The 24,925-nt window shown below is 40.1% G+C and overlaps 1 protein-coding gene across 3 annotated transcripts; it reads left to right on the top strand.

Moving 5' to 3' along the window:
- Positions 1-2,384: 2,384 nt before the first annotated feature.
- keap1a (kelch-like ECH-associated protein 1a) lies at positions 2,385-24,522 on the top strand. 3 transcript variants are annotated; one of them, XM_039786236.1, is made up of 12 exons: positions 2,391-2,806; positions 10,577-11,445; positions 12,117-12,316; positions 12,496-12,652; positions 16,356-16,448; positions 16,930-17,076; positions 17,207-17,313; positions 18,166-18,295; positions 18,991-19,187; positions 21,205-21,410; positions 21,771-21,947; positions 23,565-24,522. In XM_039786236.1, exons 2-12 carry the CDS (start codon positions 11,233-11,235, stop codon positions 23,741-23,743), a joined length of 1,806 nt encoding a protein of 601 aa, XP_039642170.1. In that variant the 5' UTR covers positions 2,391-2,806; positions 10,577-11,232; the 3' UTR covers positions 23,744-24,522. The 3 variants fall into 3 exon arrangements, with proteins under 3 accessions (XP_039642172.1, XP_039642170.1, XP_039642171.1); XM_039786237.1 differs by lacking the exon at positions 2,391-2,806 and adding an exon at positions 5,187-5,358; XM_039786238.1 differs by lacking the exon at positions 21,771-21,947 and having other exon boundaries at positions 2,385-2,806.
- The last annotated feature ends 403 nt before the right edge of the window (positions 24,523-24,925 follow it).

Here is a 24,925-nt window from a genome sequence, read left to right on the forward strand (position 1 = left end):
TACCAACATCTTTAACAGCATCATGGATTTGCTGTTGTGGTTTTTTATGAGTAACAGAAACAATCTGCAGACATTAAACTATGCAGACGATTTTCAGTGCGTTTGTTTTTATGTTCTTGGTTAGTGGGTGTGGTGTGTTATGTGTGGATAATTATGTTGCCTTAAAAAAATACAGTATAAACTTTCTTAATGTCAGCTTAGTTGACACCTTTGAAAAAAACAGGTAATCTGCTGTGCAAAAATCACACCCATCTGTACTGAAACTACCAGAGGGCTGATGACGAATGCTATAATTACAGGATGTGCAGATGAGAATTTGAAAAAAGTTTGAAAGCAATCATGTCCTGAAATAATTCAGCCCACTATATAGTATGTCAGGAAGATATTCACAAAAGAACAGTATTTCTGGCACTACAAAATAAAAGTTAATTGAAGGATAAAGTGAAGTTTCCACCTGACATGCAAACTAGATAAAGACTCTTATCATCTGCGCAATTTAATATTCATCATTAGAACTTGTTAAAATCACTTTATGTGTCTGTGGTTATGATGTGCACATATAATTAACTTGTATTCCTGCTGAACAAGTCTACATGAGTTCTGAAGAAGTGGGGAAAGCTTGTGATTGTTGTTTCATGAGGTATTGTGGAGGAGGACCAGTTGATTGGTTGCTGTTGTAAGTCATTCATTCCCAGGATGTACAGAGCCGGAGCTGTGTTTGTTAAGTTCAGCATTTTCAGTGTGGCCATCTGCCAAGGGTGTGACTTGTCAGCTCTCCTGTTGTTTGAGATGTCCATGGACAGGATATCAAGGTATATCTGAGTTCTGGTTGTGTACTATGTGGTCAGGATGAGCACTTACATGTCTGAGATTGTGGTCCCAAACTGAAAAAAAAGATAGGTGAGGGGGGACAGGGTAGTCACTCCAAGTGGAGGAGTTTATGTATTTTAGGGACAACAAATCATACAGCGAGCACAATGGATATAAGCCCTTAAGCTTTTTTTTTGTTCAGAATAATCTTTTGAAATTCATGGTTTTCGTAAGGGCGTTCTGTCCGTATGTTGACTCTCAGGCTGTCAAACAAGCTCCTTCGCTTAATAAAACAAGTCAACAGTTAGGGGATTATGGATTTAGATTTTGCTGTAGACCATGAACAATTTATCTTCACGTCAATGTCCCGTGAAAACTTTGTATCTTCAAAACACAAATGTTTCATGCGCTAGTTTACTCTGTTTTCAACTGTGTGGCACTTTTTTCAGATAAAAAAAACTTTTTTTATTTATTTATTTATTTATCTTAAGGAGCAGGATCATTTTCCCGACCCTTAAAGGGACACAAGGCAAACACAGAATGTACTTTGACGCCCAAGTTTTAAGCCAACGTGAACAGCAGGTACAAGCAGCCAACTGCATGACTAAGCAAACTCAACCCAAGACCAGAAAAACAAAGTAAGAGGACCTTGAGTAAATAATTACTTTTTTTTTAATTACTAGTTTTTGAGAGATGCCTCTGGGAGGTGGTTTTGCCATCTAGTCTGCCCCCCTGGTCCACTACCTTTGGGGGTCTAATTTGTTTTGTCTTATCTTGTGTTTATGGTCTTTATGTTTGAAAGCTTAATACAATAATAAAAGAGCAAATAGCCTACTTCTTGTTGTGCCACTCTAAAAATTGGCACTGAAAAGTAGGCTAATTCAACTGTGACTATATTATACTCAATATTGTTGCTTGTTGTTTAAGTTTCCTACATGGGATATAGTTTAAGCAGTTGATAAAGTTCCTGTTACATAAATCCCTAAATTGTATTATAGGATTTACTATTTGTTGTATTGAGATATCACCATCAGCCAAGAGATGATTCATCAGGGCAGAAATGAAATGGGCAGACCCAGAGAGTTTTATTTTTTTTCATGAATCATCATTCAAATGAACTGGTGTGGATTTCCTGTGTGTGTGTGTGTGTGTGTGTTCTCGTTTAACTACATTCGTGGGGTCCAAAAACCGGGAATACAGTATACTTGTGGGGTCCAGACAGCTTTGTGGGGCCAAAATGCTGGACACCACAACATTAAATGGCAGTTTGAGGGTTAAGACTTGGTTTTAGGATTAGGGTTAGAATTAGGTTATGGTTAGGGTGAGGGTAAGGGTTAAGGTTAGGCATTTAGTTGTGATGGTTAAGGTTAGGATAAGGGGCTAGGGAATGCATTATGTCAATGACGGGTCCCCACAAAGATAGTGAGACGCACTGTGTGTGTGTGTGTGTGTGTGTGTGTGTGTGTGTGTGTGTGTGTGTGTGTGTGTGTGTGTGTGTGTGTGTGTGTGTGTGTGTGTGTGTGTGTGTGTGAGAGATCCTGCTGTATGTTTCAGCACTGTAACTGTTACATAATAATTCTTGCATTTCTGGCCAAGATTCAGTTTCCGTTTGAGGAATGCTACCCCTGACTTGTTGCCATGTAGATCTCTGTAACTTCTGCCCGACCGGTCGCAGTGTAGCCTACTCCAGATTTGCAAAGTCACGTTGATGCATATACATTCCTCCACCGCAGCCCTTTGGAAGTGTGCCTGCGGCCGCGACGCAGAGCAGCAGCAGCAGCAGCAGCAGCAGCGACACTCACAGCTCCGCTCGTTTAGCCTTTTAATGTGAAGTGTGACAGATCTGCTGCTTTCCTGACGGGACGGAAAGCTTCAGCCAACGACCGGGGAAGACCTCCTGCGGTCGGACAAGTCGTGCGGGAACTCCCCGAAGTGATTTCTGTGTTGTTCTCATGTGATATGGCGTTTAACGGCTGCCATTGACGTGTTGCTTTAGGTGAGTAGCCTACATCTGCGTTAAAATCAAAGTTAACGGGTGGACGCGCCCTTTTTAAAAAGTAATTTGAACGTTGTTGTTGTCGCGCGCACGCGTCTGTGTGTGTGTGTGTGTGTGTATATGTGTGTGTGTGAGTGACATTTGTTGTGTTTATGCTACTCCTAACTTCTTACCACGGTCGCATTAACAGCAAAGATATCCGGTAGTTTATACTGTCAATTGTTGTCGACCTTTCAGTTTGTTTCCTCAGTAGTGCGCAGACTCGTAAAGGGGAATTGAAACTTCAGCTCATTGTGTTTAGTTCATGGTCTGTCATTCATGTAGAGTCAAATAAACATCCTCGTGAAAAACCAACGCTTTAAAGAGCTGAAACAACTAGTCAAATCACTAGTCCCTTATATCATTGCAAATTACGTTTTGGGCTTTTTTAATATTGGAAACAAAAGGAGCAACTTTTGCTTTGGGAAACTGCAAAATGAAAAGCAAATAATCAATTAGGCTAACTAGGCCTATTTCAATAATCAAATAATTGTTTCAGCTCTAGATACAATACAGATACTCCCTGCTGAAAAATATAATTTATCATCAAGGAAGAGGAAACAATTATACTTTACAAAGAAACTGGAGCTAAAACAATTAGTTTATTAATCAGTCAGTCAGTTTTAGGTTTTACAGTCTTTTTTTTTTTAAAGAAAAAAGACAGAAATTGACTGGTTCTTGCTTCTTCAATAATAATAATAATAATAATAATAATAATAATAATAATAATAATAATAACAAACCTCATGAGTTTTAGATTGTTGGTCTGACCAAACAACCTTAGTGTTGTAAGTATGTCAACTTGGGTTATCGGAATTGTTTTTAGATTATATAGCTAGACCAAACAATTCATTGATTAATCAAAACGATAAGTGGCAGATGAATTAATGAAAATAATCATGAATACAAAACACAATGCAATAAGAACATTAGAAAAAAACAACGTGTTGCAATGCATGTGTCAATACATACACATATCTGGTCAGCTTGTTCTCAAATGTTTGTGTACTCACACGTTTTCACGTTTCAGATAAGGAAGGAATTTTGTTTGTTTAGTGACTGTATATTTAGTGTTTCTGATATGGTGAGTTTGTGGTCAGGAGGCAGCATTGGGCATTTTTAATTCTTCGATTTCAAGTTGTAATTTTAGGTTACAATGTTTAGAGTGCAGCACTTGGGTGAAGTTTCTGACCATCAGATGTTTTCAGAGGAGGCTTTTTAACTCTTTAGGCCTATATTATTTAATATTCCTAAAATACGAAATACAAAAAAAACCACTTCTGTCATCAGAAAGCTTTGACCCCAGTCAGCTGTTAGGGCAGCTGAAAGATGACAAGGCAGAAGAGCTTGTGTCGCTGCACCCTACGACGTTGCAAAAGACGTGTGGTCATTACAACTCAACATTTTGTCAAAGGTTAAGCAGGAGTGTCTTCACTCCTTATACAAAGTCCTGTATGTGATATGTTCAGGTCAAAGCTGACTACACAGGCTACCGTGTTCCCAAACAGCTGGTATCTTCGGTCTACCATCTGCCAACAGAAACAGTCTGTAAATGGTTAACTCTCCCTCCCGCTGCCGCTCTTGTTTCTCTTATAAATTATGCGCTAAGCCAGGCCTGTGATTTATGAAAAACAAACAGTCATGATGCCAAAATCAATGAGTCACAATGATTTTCTTCTGTAATTCAGTTTTTCTGTTATTTTAAGTATCTCAAAAGCTGAATCGTATCAGATGCTTTTTTTGTTATTATTATTATTATTATTATTATTATTATTATTACTATTATTAATGACGCCCTATTAGTCTGCATGGTCTTACTCGTCTCACTTCTAAACAGCCATTTGAAAAATAAATTGGACAAAACCAAACAGTCCCACCACCTGCGGTGCCAACAGTCAGGACCTTGGTCAAACAAGCGTTGATAGCTGAAATCAATAAACTGGTCAGAACTTGTGTCACAGTGTTCTCACAGTGTTCCTGCAGGCTTGAGTAATGATTTATATAGTAGCCAAGCTCTGCACACTGTGTTTACACAGTCATTCACTGTTAACCCCCTTAAAGCCTGATCAGAAGAGTAGGACAGGCCGATATATCCAAGCACAATGGCCCTTTATGGAAAACTGAGCTCTACAGTAGTAATGACACTCGCTGCCTTTCTCTCCTTTCCTCCCTCCCTTTTAAGATCTTCCTTCAGTTAAATCTAAGTTCATTTCACTCCTGCCCTCTCCCACTTTGTTTCTCCTCTCCCTTGCTCACTGTACATGTTGTCCTCATAATCTCTCTCCCTCTGCATCACTCTCCCGCTCTTTTCGTCTCACACTTTTGGTCATATGACCAGCAAACAGGCAGACTGACTGTAGAACAAGAGGTGACGGAACAGATTTGATTGTGCAACTCTGCAAAGCTGCACTCCCTCAGGCCAAACCAGCAATAACGTTCTTGTGTTCTGTTCAGTAAAACATCTGATAGTACGGAAAAGAAAACAATGGTTATAAATTTAACACCAAACTGCTGTAAGTATAACTGTTTCTTTCTCAAAGGGTCCAAGTATAGCTTTGTCTCTAGTAGGATCAGGGTTTGTCTCTCTACTGCTGGAAAAGGGTCTGCTATTATTGATTTGAATGCACTGCTAACAGGCTGCGTAGCAGAAGTCTTTTCTTGTTCTCCAACTCAGGAGCTGATTTGTTCTGCCTCGAGCCGTAGCAGCGAGTGACACTCTGGAATGCAGATATGTAATGTTTGCTGGACAAGCTCTGGGTTGGCTGTGTTGTGCAAAGAGACAAGTTAAATGTGTTTAAACATCCTATATTTCCAGGACTTTTGTAGGTCAAGCATTGCAAATGTTAATTCAAAAATAGGTGTAAGAGAATTGAGGCTCTTTGTTAATCATGAACACTCTAATCAGGAACCTGCAACAAAAAAACATACTGTGTTTTTTCATTTACAAATGATGCTAGCAACTGCATGCTTTTAACGTACGATATTGTGTCTGACCACATTTTTAGATGCCTTTCGATCATGTGAGGCATAGCGCACAGCGTGCCATTTTCTTTCAATAGTAGAGTAGGTATTGATTTGTGGCTAAATGACATTGCATTACAGAATTGCCAAAGATACACAATGTTTGTGTAATGTCTCTATTACAGAGCACTGACAAGTACACTTGTGAACATGCTGTCACATTTGTTATAACCAATTCAGGCATCTTTATCAATAGTGTTTATCTCATGTGTTTCTGTTAAAGGAATAGTTCAGCATTTTGGGTAAAAATATGTCTTTGCTTTCTTGCTGAGAGTTAGGTGAGAAGATCGATAACACTATCATATCTGTCCATTAAATATGAAGCTACATCATGGGGATGGTTAGCTTAGCTTAGCATAAAGACTGAAATCAGGGGCTCGATGGTGTTTTAAGCCCCCAACGCCTCCTTCCAGGCAGCGCTGCAACCGTCGACTTCAAGGCACCTAACCCTAACCCTAACCATAACCATTGCCTAATCCTAGTGCCGAGGCGTTGGGGGCTTAAAACACAGATAAACAAATCGGGGGGGAAACGGCTATCCTAGTCTTAGCTGCCCCTAGCCAGTGTGGAACCTCTGCAATCTACGGTTACCCACAACACCATTCTCTGCATAGATTCAAAGAGACATTTTATGTGTAGCTTCAGAATACCAAAATTCCAGCTGCAGTTATTTCGCCCTGCTTCTAGTCTTTATGCTAAGCTAAGATAACCTTTCCTGACTGTGACTTTAATGTACACACATGAGAGTGGTGTTAATCTTCCATCTAACTCTCAGCAAGAAAGTGAATGAGCATGTTTCCCAAATTGTCTTAAAAAAACAAAGGTCAGCTGATGTAGTGATAACAATTTTTTTGTTTCAATCCTAAAATCTATTCATACCGATCTCTAAAATCCAGTATCAGTCATTAGCTCTGGTAATTAGTTGACACTTGCCTATGTGCTAACTGCTGAGTGTGTTCCACTTGCACTTAGTAATTTTTTAATTGACAAGAATCCAGTGAGACTCTTAATTTGTGCTTTGTTAGAGACAAGTGCACCATTTAAACCCACACAGTAATTACATAATGTCTTCTACAGATACCTGAGTGGAATGACAAAAGATCTTTCAATGACACTGTCAAAAACTCAACTCAGATACACCTGTTTTTTCTTTTTTTTCTCTTTCACATTTTCTACTTTTAGGTAGCCTGACAATCCAGACCCACATCAAGATGTTGGGTCTGGGAACTCACCATTTGCAGGGCTCAATCTGAGGGGCGGGATAAACGGTTGTCTTTCAAATTCCCTCTGCACGCAATAGGATAGCGCTACAACCAACCAGAGCAACGCTAGTAGACTAAAGACTACTTTTGCCGTATCCGGTCGGCAAAACTCCGAACACATCTTCCTTTTTTAAGAATGACTTCAGTGCCGTTCTTTGTTCTTTTATCAAAGAAAAGCTTAACTCCAAGTCTTCCAGAGTCACGGCCAAAGCCGATTCGAAAGATCACAGTTCGCCAGCAGCAGCAGCCATCTTCTTTGTTTTCAAGTAGCAAGGAATTCTTTTTTTTTTTTTTTTTATTGCAATGCTAAGAACATATAAAAACAATGCCAGGGGTAAATACAATTGAAAGCACAGTTACAGGTTATAAAGACAGGAGAATATCAAACAAATGACCTAGTGAGACAGTTTTAAGGGCTTTAGAGTTGCTGGATGTACTGAGAGTGTCCAGGTAAGATTTGAGTTCCTTACAAAAAATAAAAAAGTAGGACTTAGTATCCTGAAATTTACATTTGTGTAAAAAAAAACGTTGCTAGAAAAATAAATAGGTTTATCAAAAAATATTGGTCCTTTAAGTCTTTATCAAAGTTGTGCTGACCAAATAAGACATCTTTGTATAACAAAGAAAATCTCTGTGATGAGAATGAGCGTACAAAGATACAGAAATCCTTCCAGAACAGACTTGTATATGTGCATTCCCAGAAGAGATGAGAGATAGATTCTTCCTCAGCACCACAAAAAGAACATAAAGTGTCAATATCAGGAAACATCTTTTTTAAATGAAGCTTCACCGTATTAAAAAAGATGAAGTAATTTGTAAGACACATCCTTGACGTTATTGGTTATTAAATATTTAGAAGACAAAGACCACACTTTCTTCCATGGAATATTAGTAGCAAGGAATTCAGGCGGAACCGACTCGCAACTCTGCCGTCATTATGTTAAGCCCGCCCACCGACTCTATACACAATGTAATTGGCCTGACTAGAGTTTGGCTTTTCCAGCTCACAAGTCACCGGAGCTAGCTGCAAATTACATTTGCTGCAGCTAGGATGCGTCTAGATTTCTAGGCTAACTTTTAGGATTATCAACAATGAACGTAGAAATACGCCAGAGGCAGATCATTGTTATTTTTGTGTTCTTTTCTTGACACTTACTAAGTTGAGATAGACGGTCAAACAGGATCCTGTCAGCACGGAGATGACACAGCATGTTCTGACATAGGGGAGTGGTTTTGTTTCTTTACTTCAGAAAATAAGTAGGAACAGTAGGAAGTCTGTGTGATTCAGGGAAACAGTGGAGCGGTTGGTCAGCGACAGCTTCTGGTGTCTGGTAGGATTCTTTCATACTTTGTGTTGCTTTAAATAGCGTGAATGTGTGTTCTGGATATGGTTATCAGCCGGCTGCTGTCTGCAGAGTCTCAGTCACTCCTCTGTGACTCACACACTCTGACTGTGACTATTAACAGTCTTCTGTTTGGCATAGCTCTTTGAAGAAGTGAGGAGGGAAAAGAGAGTTTGAACTGGTCCTGGTCAGAGGTGTCAAGTAACGAAGTACAAATACTTTGTTACCTTACTTAAGTAGAAATTTTGGGTATCTATACTTTACTGGAGTAATTATTTTACAGCAGACTTTTTACTTCTACTCCTTACATTTTAAAAATAGCCTCGTTACTCCTATTTCACTTCGGCTTGTTTTCATTCCGGCTTGTCATCATTCAAAAAAAAACACAAAAACCTATCCAGATAAATTACACCATCCGGATAGAGTGAATTTGATTGTGGTTGGATAAAGTGGTATAAACACATACCATTCCAACACCCTATTGGTTTGTACGTGATCCATTGCACCTGCACATGACACAAATCACGTCATACTCCAGCAAGGAAATAGCAGACGTATGTAGACTAGTACGAAGATGTCCGTGGCAGAGACTCAAGAGAACTTGAGCGAAATGTCCCAACCAAGCACCAGCGAGGAGGTTGGTAGCCAAGAAGACCAGCCAACCCTTCTACATCCTCCGTACCTGGAATTTCTTTTTCGAAATAGTTGGATGATAAAACAATTCCTTTCAAATGCGCTGCAAGCTCTGCGCACCCAAGTACCACAAGCTAATTACAATACTTACAGGCAACTAGTCATCATATCTTCCACTCCATGAAACATGTTTATACTCAGTAGTACACATATATGGTTCTTTAATGTATTTACATTGTACTAAAATGCGTTCATTTTCAATGGGCATAAATGCGGCTGAAACGGGTGCATCCCACATTTTTCAACATTAACATTTTAATATAACATTATAGTCATTATGGCCTTTAGAAAAAAATTGTTTTTGTGGAGGTGGGGTAGTGCACTATAGGCCCCTGTGGCGCGGCCTAAGCTTTTGTCCTTAATGGCATTACTTTTACTTTTATACTTCAAGTAGTTTTGAAACCAGTACTTTTACACTTTTACTTGAGTAAAAAGCTTGAGTTGATACTTCAACTTCTACAGAAGTCTTTTTAAACCCTAGTATCTATACTTCTACTTGAGTAATGAATGTGAATACTTTTGACACCTCTGGTCCTGGTCCAAATTATCAATTGAATGTTTAAAGGTCTGAACCAGCTGTTTGAGGTCCTGTGATCTAAAGCTGTAAATACTGATTTCTTTATTATCAATGAATCTGCAGACTGCAGGTTTTCTTGACTAAGCAATTTACCCGTTTGGTCTTTAGATGAATGAAAATTGGCCATCACATTGTCCTAGAGCAAAAGGTGACGTCATAAAATGTCTTGGTTTGTCCGACTAATGATTCCAAACCCCCAAATTATTCAAAAAGGAGGAAATTCTCACATTTGAGAGCCTTGCTTAAAGATGACTTAAATGGTTATTCGGTTATCAAAATAGTTGAGATTTTCTTACAATTGATTGACTAATTGTGGCAGCTCTACTGTGATCATGTATTGATAAAGCGTTTCTGGTTTATCAGAATAAATGCTATAAAGATGCTCTGTCAAATGAGCATGTTTAAAATGCCATTCAATATTGTAAATTGTCCGAATTTATCCGCAGAGGTAGCTTTTTGGAGTTCAGTCTATAGGGACAGACTTCCTAAATCGTATCTTTAGAAATGACTTAACATGAAAATGGCAGGGCATTCATTCCAGATTGCCCATTAACAGATTGTATATGAGGTTGTAATGGGGTTTCCCCATTAAACCAAACTAAAAACACAGAGACAATTTCTTTGGGGGAAGCTGTGGCATGAAGCACTTCAATGGCATATGTCTTGTCTGTTAACGTTGCAAGGAAGTGAAACCCTGAATTTGTGACTCTCACACACCCACACATTCATACACGAGGGAAAAAACTCATACACATGAGATTTTGATTCCATTAGCTTCTTTTTAAACCACTAAAAGTCTTAACTTAAGCTGTTTTTTTGTGTGTGTTTTTTGCAGGATAAGCATCACACGGCATTATAAAGAAATCCCTGCCAGGATATACATCCAATTGCCAACCACTTCCCCTTTTTTTTCTGTGGAACATTAAATTGCGGAGGACTTTGTGAAATGTCAGAGTGGATCACTTTCAAAACTCTGAAACCTGTCAAATCCGGACCAACAGCGATTTAATGATCATGGTTTGACTAGTACTTTGTCTGATCCTGATTCAAAGGCTGTCAGTCATGTTGGAGCTTGGATCTGTGGACGAGGGAGTGTTATGTGGTTCACCATCAGTCTGCAAGTTTGTTTACCCGCCATATTTGTGCAGAGAAACATATGAGCTGAACGTGTTTTATGTGGCAACTGGCTTTATCACTGGACTGCTTGCACTGCCTGCTGGCTGTGGCCGGGATCACCATTGGATAGTACCATTACGCTGTTCACATTCCTAATTTCTTGGGAAATGTCTACTTACTGAATAGACTTGTGTGTTCGAATTTGAGGCAAAATGGAGGAACTGAGGGCATCTGCTCACCGGACCCTTTGCAAAGTCCAAATCTATTTCCTCTGTTGAAAGTCTGACCCCAATGGGATAAGAACAAAAAACTCTGAACTGTGTAAGACTGAACAGGTAGTTACTCAAAGAAAATCTGGACTACCTCTCTCCCAGAATGAATTGCCCTTCAAGGAAGAAACGTCCCACGCGAGACTCTGATTTCTCGGCTATCGCGGTTCCCTCGATGCATGGGTCCGGCTATCTCGACTACTCGGTCGAGACTCACGCTTCCAAATCCCTGGAGGTTATGGAGGAATTCAGACGGCAGGAGATGTTGTGTGACTTGGTGCTACATGTCACATACAAGGAAAGGACAGTGGACTTCAAGGTAAGACACCCTCTAAATTAGAGCCAGACCGATATATCAGCGGGCCGATATTATCGGCCGATATTAGGCATTTTCCAAACTATTGGTATCGGCATTTATAATGGCTGATAAATGAATATTTAAAAAATAAAATAAAAACGGACGAAACACCCTTCAACCATGTTATGAGTGTTGGCGTTGCATGGTTGGTTTGTCCACCATAGGGCACCCTGCAACGTCTCTGTTGGCAACAGTTATTGTTATTGTGTTTTTGTTCAAAGGACTTTAAGTTTCATATATTAAGTTTGTATTTTTATACATTTTATTTATCAGAACTTTAATATATTTTGATGTTCCTCTGTGAAAATAAAACAAACAAGTTTATTTGTAAACTGCATTATCATATTATTTTAGTGAGGACTCATAAATAACTACAAATAACTAATGTTAGGGAAATCTGTTTATGTTTTTTACACGTTTCTGGAATTTTTTTTTATATATATATATCGGTCGATATATCGGATTTTTAAATCACCAAATATTTGTATCAATTTCGGCCTTAAAAATCCTATATCGGTTGGGCTCTACTCAAAATGAAATGCAGTATGTGCCATTTTGTGGGATGTTTGTCCACATTTTTAAAACTGAGCGCAGTGTTTCTGTATAACCAAATGCATGTTTGTTTTATTCAGGTGCACAAGGTGGTGCTGGCCTCCTGTAGCCCCTACTTCAGAGCCATGTTCACCAGCAGTTTCAAAGAGTGCCGCGCCTCGGAGGTCACCCTGCGCGATGTCTGCCCCCAGGTGGTGGGAAGACTTATTGACTTTGCCTACACTTCCCACATCACAGTGGGAGAGAAGTGTGTGTTGCACGTTCTCATGGCTGCTATGAGGTACACAGACAGTATTTAAACAGCAACACACAGCCTTATTCATTCTTACACTCTTTTTTTTTACGTTTTTAGGATTTACCAATTAAATGCATCAAAATCACATTCGAATAATACTTTAAGGTGGAGAATATACAAGATTTAATTCAGTTTTTCCTCCTTTTTCTGTTCTCCTCTACAAGGTATCAGATGGAGGACGTGGCCAAGGCATGCTGCGATTTCCTCACTAAGCACCTGGAGCCTGCTAATGTCATCGGCATCGCCCGCTTCGCCGAGGAGATCGGCTGCACAGAGCTGCACCAGCGCAGTCGAGAGTATGTCAATACACACTTCAGTGAGGTGAGGTGCAAGCACAGGAAACGCAGACAGAAGTTATCCTTTTGAAATATAGTCAAGTCGGGTTTTTATAGAAGCTTATTTTAATGTCATATGTGCTTTACTTATGTTAAGCCAACATGTGCCATGCAGTATTTTTTTTGGAGCGAAACTGAGGTGCTTTTCATTGAGGAACATGCAACCTCTAACACACTCCTGCCATGTTCTCACATGGGAAAAAGAAGGAAACCGCTGAAAATGTTGAAGTGCTGTTCACCAAAATCAGTGACCCCGTACCGTGCAGGAAGACTCATGTACACTACATCGCCCTGAGAGAGCTCCAGAACTACTGCGTTGGAAACATGCTCAGCGTCCTCCCAGTGATTCCAGGCATTATTTAGAAGCACTCTTTGGTTGTTCTTGTACAACGCTGCACCCATGGCGCTGTCTTTCCAACTATCCATAGCATTAAACCTGAAGAAGTAGACGCCGCTGATGGGGGCTGTAAAGAAACCTGCATTGTGGTGCAAAGAAACAGACACGGAGCTTAGTTATAATTTGCCAGCTGTCATAGTCTCATAGTAATCAGATTAATCTCTTTTTCTCTTTTCTCTCCTTCATGCCTGATACCCCATTCAAACCCAGGGCTCAACCGGGGTTATACCCAGGTCGATTGTGTGTTTTAATGGGTTAACCCTCGTCGATTGACTCGGCTTCGCGACCCAGGTTGCGGGGTGGGTTAAATCAGGTCAGGAGAAGGGTCAATTTCAATGTTTCAATTAACTGCCTGGGCGGGGCGAATTATGTGATTGGTCGGAAATGAGAGCGGGGCAGTCATCACAGGTCACCTCACAATTTGAAAAAACAACAACATAGATTTTGTCTCACTGTGCTTATGCTGGGTTTTCACAGGCAGCTTCAACAACAGCAGAGCAATTCAATTAATTCCCTATGGAGAACAGTCCACTGACAGTGTGCCCGGACGTCTGCCCATCCCAACATTTGCAGAGCGGTAGTGGAGTGTTGCATAACTGCCTGTAAAAACCCAGCGTTAGAATGTAAATGTATGAAAATAAGTTTAAATTGCTCAGCACCGCCCCTCTCACTCCCCTCTCTCGCTCGAGACACAGGTCTCTAGCCTGCAGTTCAGTGCGGCTGCTGGGTAGCGCAAATCTCTTCCCTTTTTCATCAAGCTGACAGCAAAGCCCAACTTTAATGATATCAAACAAAGAGAAATGTTCTCCCCTCGTCTTAAAATGGTCAGACATCGATACTAGAGCAGCCTACTTCCTTGTCCTGTTGCTGCAATGAAATGCAGAAGAGGAAAAATCAGTCTGCACAAAATCATCTGCTAAGTGTTAAAATGGTTATTTATATGTGTATGTAGAACGTACTTACTGTGAAACAAACAATAGGGGTGTGCAGAAAAATCGATTCACATTCGTATCGCGATTCAAGCTCTACCGATTCAAAATTGATTCATAGAATTCCAAAAATCAATTCATATTTTTTTTTTTTTTTATTAAATTGTATGTCTACTGCAATCACATGGGAAAAGTAACTACATTTACATACTGTGAATTATTTTTTTAATCGAGAATCATTTTTTATATCGAAAATCAATTTAGAATTGAATCTTGAGCCTAAAAATTTATATTGAATCGAATCGTGACATTTTCTGAATCATGCACCCCTAACAAACGATAAGCTTTATTTCTCTCTCTACTGTACAATGACGAATTTAAGTAGCTACAAAACATTAGCTCTTGTGGTATGCAGCTGGACTGGAGTTTGGGATGTTCACTGAATATGATGTGTAAAGCCCCGCCCATTTCTAGCAAATAAGGTAATTGTGCATTATGCATTGCTCCCTGTTTGTGACCCAGGAGATCTCTGAATTGTCATGACCAGGGATATACCCATGTTGACTGGGTTGGTTTGAATTTCCAAAAGGAGGGTTGAACCCTGAACAGATAACCAGGGCCCAACCCTGGCCATTGGTGGGAAAGAGGTAATAGAGAAATAACATTGCAATAAATAATACACATTCTAACAAAGGCATACCTGTGTGGGGGTTGTAAGCATTGCCGATGTTCGTGATGATTTTTGGGTAGATAATTGTAGTTTCAACCCTGAAGGGTCCCACCTCTTCAGTCAAAGCCACAGAGAAGGCCACTTTGGATCCATCTGTGAAAATAGGGCATGAAAAGTACATGTGCTTTGTTTATCATTTGTTCGAGCTGGCTCACACCAGGTGATAGTTTTAGATTGTTTGGTCAGGAGAAGGAGAATCGACTGCAACTTTATGACCCCGAAATAATAAAATGTTCAACCATTCAAGTTAAAAATGACCTAACGACCCATTTTTCCTCCAAAAGATCGGTGATCATTTTTGTCATTGTGTAATTTCATATTATATTTACCAAGCTTTTTTTCCATCTTCTCTGCCTGCTCTTTGTAGTGAAGTAACTCCGTCTTAGTCACATCCAGCTCTGCTCTAAGTTCCTTCACTGTGTTCTCCTGAGCTTGCACATTGCTTTCGCTTGCTGCCAGTCTGTTCTCCATCAACCTCAGCTCCTCCACCGAGGCTCTCAGTGCTCCCAGTTCAGCACTGATGTCAGACTGTGAGGCCCTCTCTGCCTGAACCAAAGCCCGTGACAGGCATAGGGTCAGCAGCAAAGCTGTAGCACTTTTCATCCTGTCATCCAGATGTTGATTGACTTTACTTAGACTGCAGATAGCAGGCAGTAAATCACCAAAGAAGCTACAGAACACTTACAGTTTAAATGCCTTTTTTTATGCAAAGCTAATTAGACATCGCCTTAGCATCAGCACATCCCATTGGTGCTTTATATCTTGCTGTGCTTATGATAACTGTGGGAACAGTACAGCTACAGTCAACAATAGTTACCTGAACCAAGGTCAGGTAATTTGGCACCTTCATTGCGAAACAGCACCAGTACTTTATGCCTACTTTTTGCCAGTACATTGCCAATGTTGTCTCTTAGCTATCTTTCTGTCTCTTTTTTTGAAATGACGGGAACTACCCTGTAAGCATGTGAATGCTCCCTCTGTGTCTGTGTATCTTATCTATAGTTCCTGGCTTTAACACTTACCTAGCAGCTCACATTTATTAAATTAAATCAAGGGTCTTCAACCTTTTTTAAGCCAAGGTCCCCTTAACTGAAAGTGAGATGGAGCAGGGACCCCCTACTACAAATATTGTCTAAAAGGAAATTGCATATTAAACTGGGCCTACAATAACGTGTAGGGTGGCCCAAAGCCTCTATACATACCTCTTTTTTTGGCATAGAATACCGCCTGTAAGGACTATTACAGTAAAATAGCCTAATAACTGTTGGCATTATTTTATAAATCATGTTTTAATTATGCATGATGATACATGTGGCACAGTGAATCATTAGTACTAACTGTATCTGTGGATGACTATCTTAGTGACTACCTTACCTATAGGCCAGTAAGCAGTGGGGGGGGGGGGGTTAAGATGTTTTTACATTTTCAAAAAAACTGTCAAAAATGAACAATTATATGGAGGCCCCCCTGCATTGACTCTGAGGACCCCCTAGGGGTCCCGGACCTCCTGTTGAAGATCCCTGCACTAAATAATACTCCTCTATAAGAAAACAAAATTTGAAAAAAAAGCACTAAAATGTGCATATTGAATAGTCAGACGCCTTTTATCTGACCATCCTTCTCCCTGTCTTAGGTGACTAAAGAAGAGGAGTTCTTCAGCCTCTCGCACTGCCAGCTGCTGGAGCTCATCAGTCAGGACAGTCTCAAGGTGCTCTGTGAGTCTGAGGTGTGTGGCATTAAAATAACTAATAAAATAATTGATTGACAGGCATGGAAGGAACATATTGTAATCGTGGTAACTTTTTGAAAACCCTGTTTAGAACTCGTATCTCGTGTTTGTTCTTGTTTTGTTTTTTTTGCAATTGGTTGTTGAATTGCATTAGTAAATTGATTTGGGTCAAAGTACAAAAATAGTACTGTTATTGTAAGATGTTTTTGTTTATTATTATTGTGCATGCCTGTTGGAAAAACCAACCTGAAGTTTTACTACAGACACAGAAAAGGTAGAAGTAAACATACAGTAATTGACAAAAGTCAAGATTCTTGTTTTTTTTTTTTTATGTGTATTATTTTCACACAACAGTCAGCTCATGCTAAAAAGGCTAGACATAGCACAAATCCCATTAATTAATGCTCTGACAAAAGTCTATCTAGATGTACATAACAAACCCCATATTAACATCAACGTCTAAATAAATTCATTTCAGGTGTATAAAGCTTGCACAGACTGGGTCCGCTGGGATATGGAGGGTAGAGCCCCATACCTGCATGCCCTCCTGAATGCTGTTCATATCTACGCCCTGCCTCCTAAGTTCCTAAAGAACCAGCTCCAGTCCTGCCCCATCCTCAGCAAGGTAAACTACTGCCTTGCTTTATGTTTTCTTCTTATGGAAATGAACGCATAGATGAGAAAGACATGTCTGTTTTCCAATAGTTACCTTTGCCTTACTTCATTTAATTGTCCACACTTTCTTTTAACTCCAGGCCAATTCCTGTAAGGACTTCCTGTCTAAAATCTTCCAGGATATGACTTTAAGGAAGCTGGCTCCTGCACCTAACCGTGGAACTCAACTCATCTATGTGGCCGGCGGGTACTTATCTCATGTACTGTAGTTCTCTCAACAGCAAGAATTTGTTCTGCAATGCATTACCAGTTGTGAACTTATTTCAAGACACTGTGGGACATAATGAAACATTTCGGGACATATTCCTCTTATATTGATCATCAGAAACTGCACTTGTGCTAGTGACTTCAATGCTCACATACTTTCTGTAAATGAGTGAGCTGTGTTCACGGCATACATGTCCACATAAAAGCACCTCATGGAGGCAGAACGTGTCTCAGTCTGCCACCCAGAGGCTGTTAGAGGTCACATCCACTCTCTTCTTCACAGAGAGCCCTGCTTTCTGGGTTCAGGTATGCACCCTCCTCTTTTGTAAGCCCTTTATTTATAGTGGCATACTGCATGTTGACCTATTTTCCTCTATCATAAAGCAGGTGGGTTAGCAAACTTCAAACTACCATTAGGATTTTTTCCTCCAATTTATACACTTCTTTCAGTGCAATCCTTTGACTAGCAAACATTTGGATTGTGCTGCTTAAGCTATTTTGAGTTTCTAGATTGTAATTATGTTATTCAGTTTTTCTTTTAGGTTTTTGGGGGGGTAATTTGTTATATGGCTGGTATAAAAGCACAGACACAAACAGGGTGTGCAATTTGTTTTTGATTGGCATAGGGAAAGAGTACTTACTTTTCACATGACCCAAATTGCACCACTATATTTCCAACCCCACCAAGCATGCATACATGTATTAGCAAATTAAGCCATTGGCGTTTTCTTGTGGGTCTTTCTGTACTGTTTACTTGTATGTACTTCAAAGAATCCATCTAAAATCAAGAGAACATTTAGAGTAAACTTAACATTTCCTTGTCTCTTTTCAGATACCGGCAGCATTCCCTGGCCTCCATGGAGGCTTATGATCCCAGGAGGAATGTGTGGCTAAAGCTGGCTGACATGGGCTCTGCATGCAGTGGTCTGGGGGCCTGTGCGCTGTTTGGATTGCTCTACACTGTAAGTTGCACCAGTTGTGTCATACCACCAATGAAATGTAATTATAAACAGATCACAGAGAGTTTGAAATTCTAAATTACACTCAAAGACATATTTTATGATACAATATGATATAAGAGAGATCATATTGTATCATAGTAAAGACTAAATTCAAAACACTGGTTTAGTTTTTTTGCCACTGTGCACTTTGAACATGTAATACTGTAATTATTTTTATTTTTACTTTCCTTTTTCTTGCTCTTCTTCTTCTTCCACCCGTCAGTCCTAAAGGGATTAGTGTTTGTTTTGACAAGTTTAAAGCTTTAGTGCGTAAAGTTTTGATATTAATGAACGTCCGTTACATTCAAGCCATTGCCAAATTAGTTGCTACAAAGCTAATTAAGACTATCAGCTCCACACAACTCTCTCCATATTTCTCAGTCTGGCTATGTTCAGAAGATTTTGTCGTCCGGCGACTTTCCCGCGCAGAAACTCAAGTGAAGATAATTACCTCTTCTGAAGAGTCCATCATGTTTTTTTTTAATCCTCTGTGTCCTCCTTGGCTACTAGCAAGGGGTGGGGGTAGTGCGCAATCACGGAATGCTTGTATCATGTGGCTGCTCCGACAGTGTTGTTGTCATTACTTAGAATTCCTCATGGGGGGCGACTGAAACTACGCACTATAGCTTTAACAGATCAACATAATCTCTGTTCAGGTTGGAGGCAGGAACTTGTCGCTTCAAAACAACACAGAGTCCAGCGCCCTCTGCTGCTACAACCCGATGACCAACCAGTGGAGCCAGCGAGCCTCTCTCAACATCCCCAGGAACAGGGTCGGGGTGGGCGTGGTGGACGGCTGCATCTATGCTGTCGGAGGCTCCCAGGGCTCCACGCATCACAACACGGTGGAGAGGTGAGACGTGTGTGGGGATTTATTTATACAACTAGGCCCTCGAGAAGTAATTTTATTTTAATGACATCTTATTTACTAGAATGGATGTAATGAGCCTGAATTTCCTCCCCTTATGCACACATCCTAGATGAAGTGCATTTACCTCAATCTAAGTATGGATAATGGCATGAGAGAGGAAATGAATAGCTGCCATTCAACCTAAAGAGCAGTCAAGAAGTTTGCAGGTATTCCTCCTAGCCTAATTAGACAACAACACGGGCTCTTTTAAAACATGTTGAGACACACGTCTCAGGAATGTCGATCTGGCCAGGAATGCTTTACATCTTTGTTGCCGCCGCCGCCGAGCAGGGAGGAGTTTCAATGCTGTTATAAATCAGTTTCAATCAATTGAGAACAAAACTCAAGAAAAGCCAAATGATGATGATCCTTTTGAAACTATTAGCTTTTCTGACGTGTTTCAAACAAAACCTCAATCCCTTTTTATATTGTATTGTATAGATTTCTAAAAGATGCTGGCCACAGGAGAATTAAGAACTCATCAGACGCCACTTGGATGTCTTTTCATGTGAAGAAGCTGTTAAATATAATAAAAGCTGATTAAACTGAATTGAAATGAAAATTCAATGTGAACGCATCAAAGGAGATTAGAGCATTTATAGTAACAATGGTTGGCAACAAAAGGCTCTGCTCTCGAGGATGCCTCCCAAATGAATCCAAGCAACATGTAAGAGATTCAACAGGGAGCCATACCAACTTGTTCAAGTGTGCTAAATTGACATGATGTATTGTTATTTATCATTGGAATTTGCCTTGCTGCATGTAGTAATTTCAGGGTTTAGAGCACAGGGTCAGTGTCAGCACATTGACTTAAGAAGTGACTTGCATTTAGTGCTTTTCAAGGGCACTTGGCCAATGTTTGAAGGCAGGTGATGATGTAATATCAGCCACCCTCCTATCAGCACTTTCCAGCTGAAATGCACCCAGTGCCGAGAACTGATTCAATCATTAACCAGTGAGCATGCAGTCCAACCGGCCTCATCATGATTCATGTCTTTGTTGTTGTTATACCTCGCATTATTTGCATTCACGTTTCCAGGATTAAAGTAATGGTTTGAACAAGATTACAGGAACAGTTTGGGAGACACCCTTATTTGCTTTCTTGCCAAGAGTTAGATAAGAGGATTAATATAACTATATCTGTATCCTATATCTGTATGTTTTTTAAAAAAAAAAAAATTTTTTTTCAAAACCAAAAAAAACAGCTAGCTTGGCTCTGTCCAAATGTAACAAGAATGCACCTGCCAGCACTTTGTATTTTGTTTATTTAATCTGCGTTAAAAAAAAACTTGAAAACACTTTGTGGTTTCACAGCGGGTAAGTCACTGCATCCTGCCAAGAAATGCTCTGGCACATAACCCCCCATAAAACCAGAACTTATTATTTTTTTACATTTTAGTTTTTGTAGGGATTAAATAAACAACATACATGCATTATATGCTGGTAGGCAGATTTCTTTTTACCTTTTGTACAGAGCAAAGCTAGCTGTTTCCCTCTACCTCCAGTGATTCTTTATGCTTAGCTAACCGTCTCCTGACTGTATTGTATAACCGACAGATATGAGTGTGCTATTGTGACCTTTAAACCCCTTTTTTCCCATAACACCATGGACATGAAAACGTGACAGGTATTTAGAGACATCTGTTGGACTACAGAATCATGTGGACCTTCTTGTCTCTGTGTGCTCTCAGTGGTGTTACAACCTCTTTAGCTTCAAATAAAGCTTGTCAATAGTTACCAAACATGGTTGCCAGTTTAACCTAATCCACTTAAAGTTGACTGGCTCGTGTAGATTGGGAAGGTTGCTTCACACAGCCACTGAGCTCTCAGTCATTCAAAGTTTTGCAGCACTAATACACTTATTTAATTATTTTAATTGACTAATGTGTAACAATTAGGATTTGTCAACAGATTATCACACTGACTGCATGCACTGCACAACTGCTGTTTGGTGTTGCAGGTGGGATCCAGAATCTAATCGCTGGTCCTTAGTTTGCCCGATGTCGGTGGCTCGTCTGGGTGCTGGAGTGGCGGCGTGTGGGGGGGCTCTGTATGTTGTCGGGGGATATGATGGGCAGAACCGCTGGAACACTGCTGAGAAATACCAGTCTGACACCAACACCTGGCACCAGCTGGCACCCATGAGCACTATACGCAGTGGACTGGGTGAGTGTGTGTGTGTGTGTGTGTGTGTGTGTGTGTGTGTGTGTGTGTGTGTGTGTGTGTGGGCATGTGTGCGTGTGTGTGTGCGCGCACTCCTGTCTTAATGAGAGCCAATCTGATTAAACTAATGAGATACTATGTATTGATTATAGAGCTTTAGATGTGCTGGTAGGCAGATTATGTCACCTTCAGACAGAGCAAGGCTAGCTGTTCCACCCCCTACCTCCAGTCTTTATGCTAAGCTAACATCTCCCGATTGTACCTGTCAATCTTCTCATCTAACTCTCAGGAAGAAGGCAAATAAGAAATGTTGCCTAAATGTCGAACTACTCCTTTAAGTTCCCTCTCTGTCTGTCTGTGCAGGATTGGTGTGTGTGAACTCTCACCTGTACGCAATAGGGGGGTATGATGGACGGAGCCAGCTGTGTTCTGTGGAGCGTTACAATATAGCCAGGAACCAATGGGAGCCCAGGGCCTCCATGCAGTACTGCCGCAGTGCACACGGAGTCACAGTCCACCAGGGACGCATCTTTGTCCTCGGTCAGTTACATCACTAATCGAAATTTAACATGAGTTAAAGTGCTCATATTATGCTTTTTGGCTTTTCCCCTTTCCTTGATTGTGCTATATATCTTTTTGTGCACATTATAGGTTTACAAAGTGAAAAAGCCCAAACTCCACCCCAAAGGCACTTACCATCTCCAACAGAAAACACTGTTCACAAACTGCTCTGAACAGCTCTATTGTAGTCCAGCCTTTACTTCCGTGACGAACATGTCACTTTGTAACACACGTTCTAATGCTCGCCTAGCTGCTAGCTTGGCACTCCCTCATACTCTGCTACTGACTAGCTAGCAGGACTTACTGCGCATGTACGACTCCCAACAAAGATGGTACAGAAGTGCGATGCCTCACTCTGTAGCTAAAACAGAGAGCTCAACCCACAGGGTGAAAAGAGGAGCTGCAGCAATGTGCAGTACAACAAATATATGGTGTTTTCTGATAATTAAAAAAATGAAAATGAAAGAAAATTAGCATAATATGAGCACTTTAAATTAAAAAGAGGGAGTGGGTTTGCACACCGCATGTATTGCAGAGCTAGAGGTGCTCACAACTGTAAGACAATGAAAAAAAAAAGGGTGGTAGTGATTGCACACTAACAAAAATATATGATCAATGATCTTTTATTAACACTAATAGGGTCAATGTGTTTCACTTCATTGGGCTCATCACGTGCTGATTTTTTTCAATGTATTTTTTAGTATATTTATATATATTTTTTAAATTATTTTTCAGATTTGTTTTCTTTTTCCTTTTTTATCAGATTTTTCTTTATTTATGTAATTTAATTGTATCATATTTCTTCATTTATTTAACTATTTTATCTGTGTTTCCTATTTATTACTCGTGTGTGTCGCTCCCGGGTATTTTAGTAGGCCGTTTTTGACTAAGCTTGTATTGATTAGTATTGATTGCCTGAAGTTCGGCCTGTTTTATGTGCCATCCCTAATTAGTGCATGTTTCATGTCTTTAAGCTCATTGTACCTTCTCATTGAGTGTGCAGTCACTACCACAAACACTTTAATTCTTATGAGTTAAAAGAAGATTATTTGGTAATCAGTCTCTACTAGATAAACCTTTAACATCTCTGGTATATGTTTTGAGTCTTGCAGTTCTGATGCTGGTGAGCCCAAGAAGAAATGTCCTTTTATACGAAATGTATGCATGTAGAAGCACTAATAATACACACTTGTTAAGTAATTAGATAATTCCCGTTAATTTGTAGACAGTTAGGTCAGCAGGCTCAATGTGGCTTAATGTCTCAGTGTTGTTTAATTAAATAGAGTCAAGCATGGTTCAAATGTTAAGACTAAACAGATCAGCAGCAGGTAAAAGAAATGTCGATTGGGAAGAAATAACAAACCGCATTAAAATCAATTGAAAATCGAAAAATGAAAACTTGCCTTTATAAAAATCATGCACTAAATTCATCAATTGAAAAATAAATAGCTTAACGACAGACTTAACTGAACAGTTCCCTAATTGGTTTATTAATGGCTGTGTGTGTGTGTGTGTGTGTGTGTCTGTGTGTCTGTGTGTCTGTGTGTCTGTGTGTCTGTGTGTCTGTGTGTGTGTGTGTGTCTGTGTTCCATCCAGGAGGCTTCAACCAGCTCGGCTTCCTGTCCAATGTAGAGTGTTACTGTCCAGAGAGAAATGAATGGATGTGCATCACCGACATGCCCGTTGGACGCAGCGGCATGGGCGTCGCTGTTACCATGGAGCCCTGTCCCGGCAGCCTGCCAGAACAAGAGGAGGATGAGGATGGAGCCACATGAGGATGAGGACCAGATCTGTTGAAGTCTCTCTCAAGTGTTGCATACGGATCTAAGTGGTGCTGCTTTTCAAGACAGGGTTAAGTGCATTCAATAAAAAAACATTCCAATAAGAATACTCTTCATACATCCCTGCTCTCATGGATCCATTTGTATTGCCCTATGCAGTACTGCAGGAATAGTTTGTATGGAAACGTTGAAGAAGAAGATGGATATTTCTACATCTACTAGGTGGACTAGTGATACAGAAAAAGAAGTAGCATGACAGTGAGGTCACAACGAACAAGGTGACAGCTTTAATCACTGTCGGTTCGATCCCTGGCTCCTCCTGTCCGCATGCCGAAGTGCAAGACGCTGAATGTCAAGTTGTTCTTGTTGGTCAGGCCAGCGCCTTGCATTGGCAGCTCCGCCACCATCGGTGTATGAATGTGTGTGTGTGAATGGGTGAATGAGAAGCAAATTGTAAAGCGCTTTGTCCAGTAAGGTAGAAAGGTGCTATATGAATGCTTTCCATTCACCATTTTACCATTAACGGATGTAAGTAATTTCAAATGATGGTACTATTTAATTAAGTAGTGTTATTCCTCAGATGACTTTAATCTTTTAGTGTTATATTGTATTTGTAAATCTATAAAGTGAAGTTATAATTTCTAATTCCTCACTCTGTGTTCTATCTCTACCTCTGTGTGTGTGTGTGTGCGCGCACGCGCGTGCCTGCGCACGTTCACTGTCTTTTGTTTTGTGTTCCTGAAAATAAAGCAATTCAGATGTGTATTTCTGCACCATATGTTCATCATTGTAATCTACATTTTCTCATATGCACTGATGTTAGTGAAGACAAATGGGTTTTTACTGACCTCTTGTGATCTCAATTATTAGGAAGCATCTACACAAGTGTGTGTAGCCCCAATATGTAACAGCATATGCACTACCACTAGATGGTGGGATGAGTCCAAAAACAGCTGCACACTGCAACATAAAAATTTTGTTTTCTGTTTTGCCATGTGAAAGCGCCCTAAAAGAACTCCCATCTTAAAAATAACAAAGCAACAGAATAAGGGCCATAAATCTATTCACATCTTGACAATAACGCATTATTATTATTATTATTAGTACTGAAATTTGAACACCGAGCAGTGATGTCCTGTTTGGATAAAGAATACTTGTCCATGTTTTATGGCTCAG

The sequence above is a fragment of the Perca fluviatilis genome, chromosome 20 (assembly GCF_010015445.1).
Source record: "Perca fluviatilis chromosome 20, GENO_Pfluv_1.0, whole genome shotgun sequence".
Taxonomy (NCBI): domain Eukaryota; kingdom Metazoa; phylum Chordata; class Actinopteri; order Perciformes; family Percidae; genus Perca; species Perca fluviatilis.

Coding starts and splice junctions, on each gene's coding strand:
- keap1a (XM_039786236.1), top strand. CDS start 11,233: ATGAATTGCCCTTCAAGGAAGAAACGTCCCACGCGAGACTCTGATTTC. Junction 11,446..12,116: donor AAAGGACAGTGGACTTCAAG/GTAAGACACCCT, acceptor TGTTTTATTCAG/GTGCACAAGGTGGTGCTGGC. Junction 19,188..21,204: donor CATCACAACACGGTGGAGAG/GTGAGACGTGTG, acceptor TTGGTGTTGCAG/GTGGGATCCAGAATCTAATC.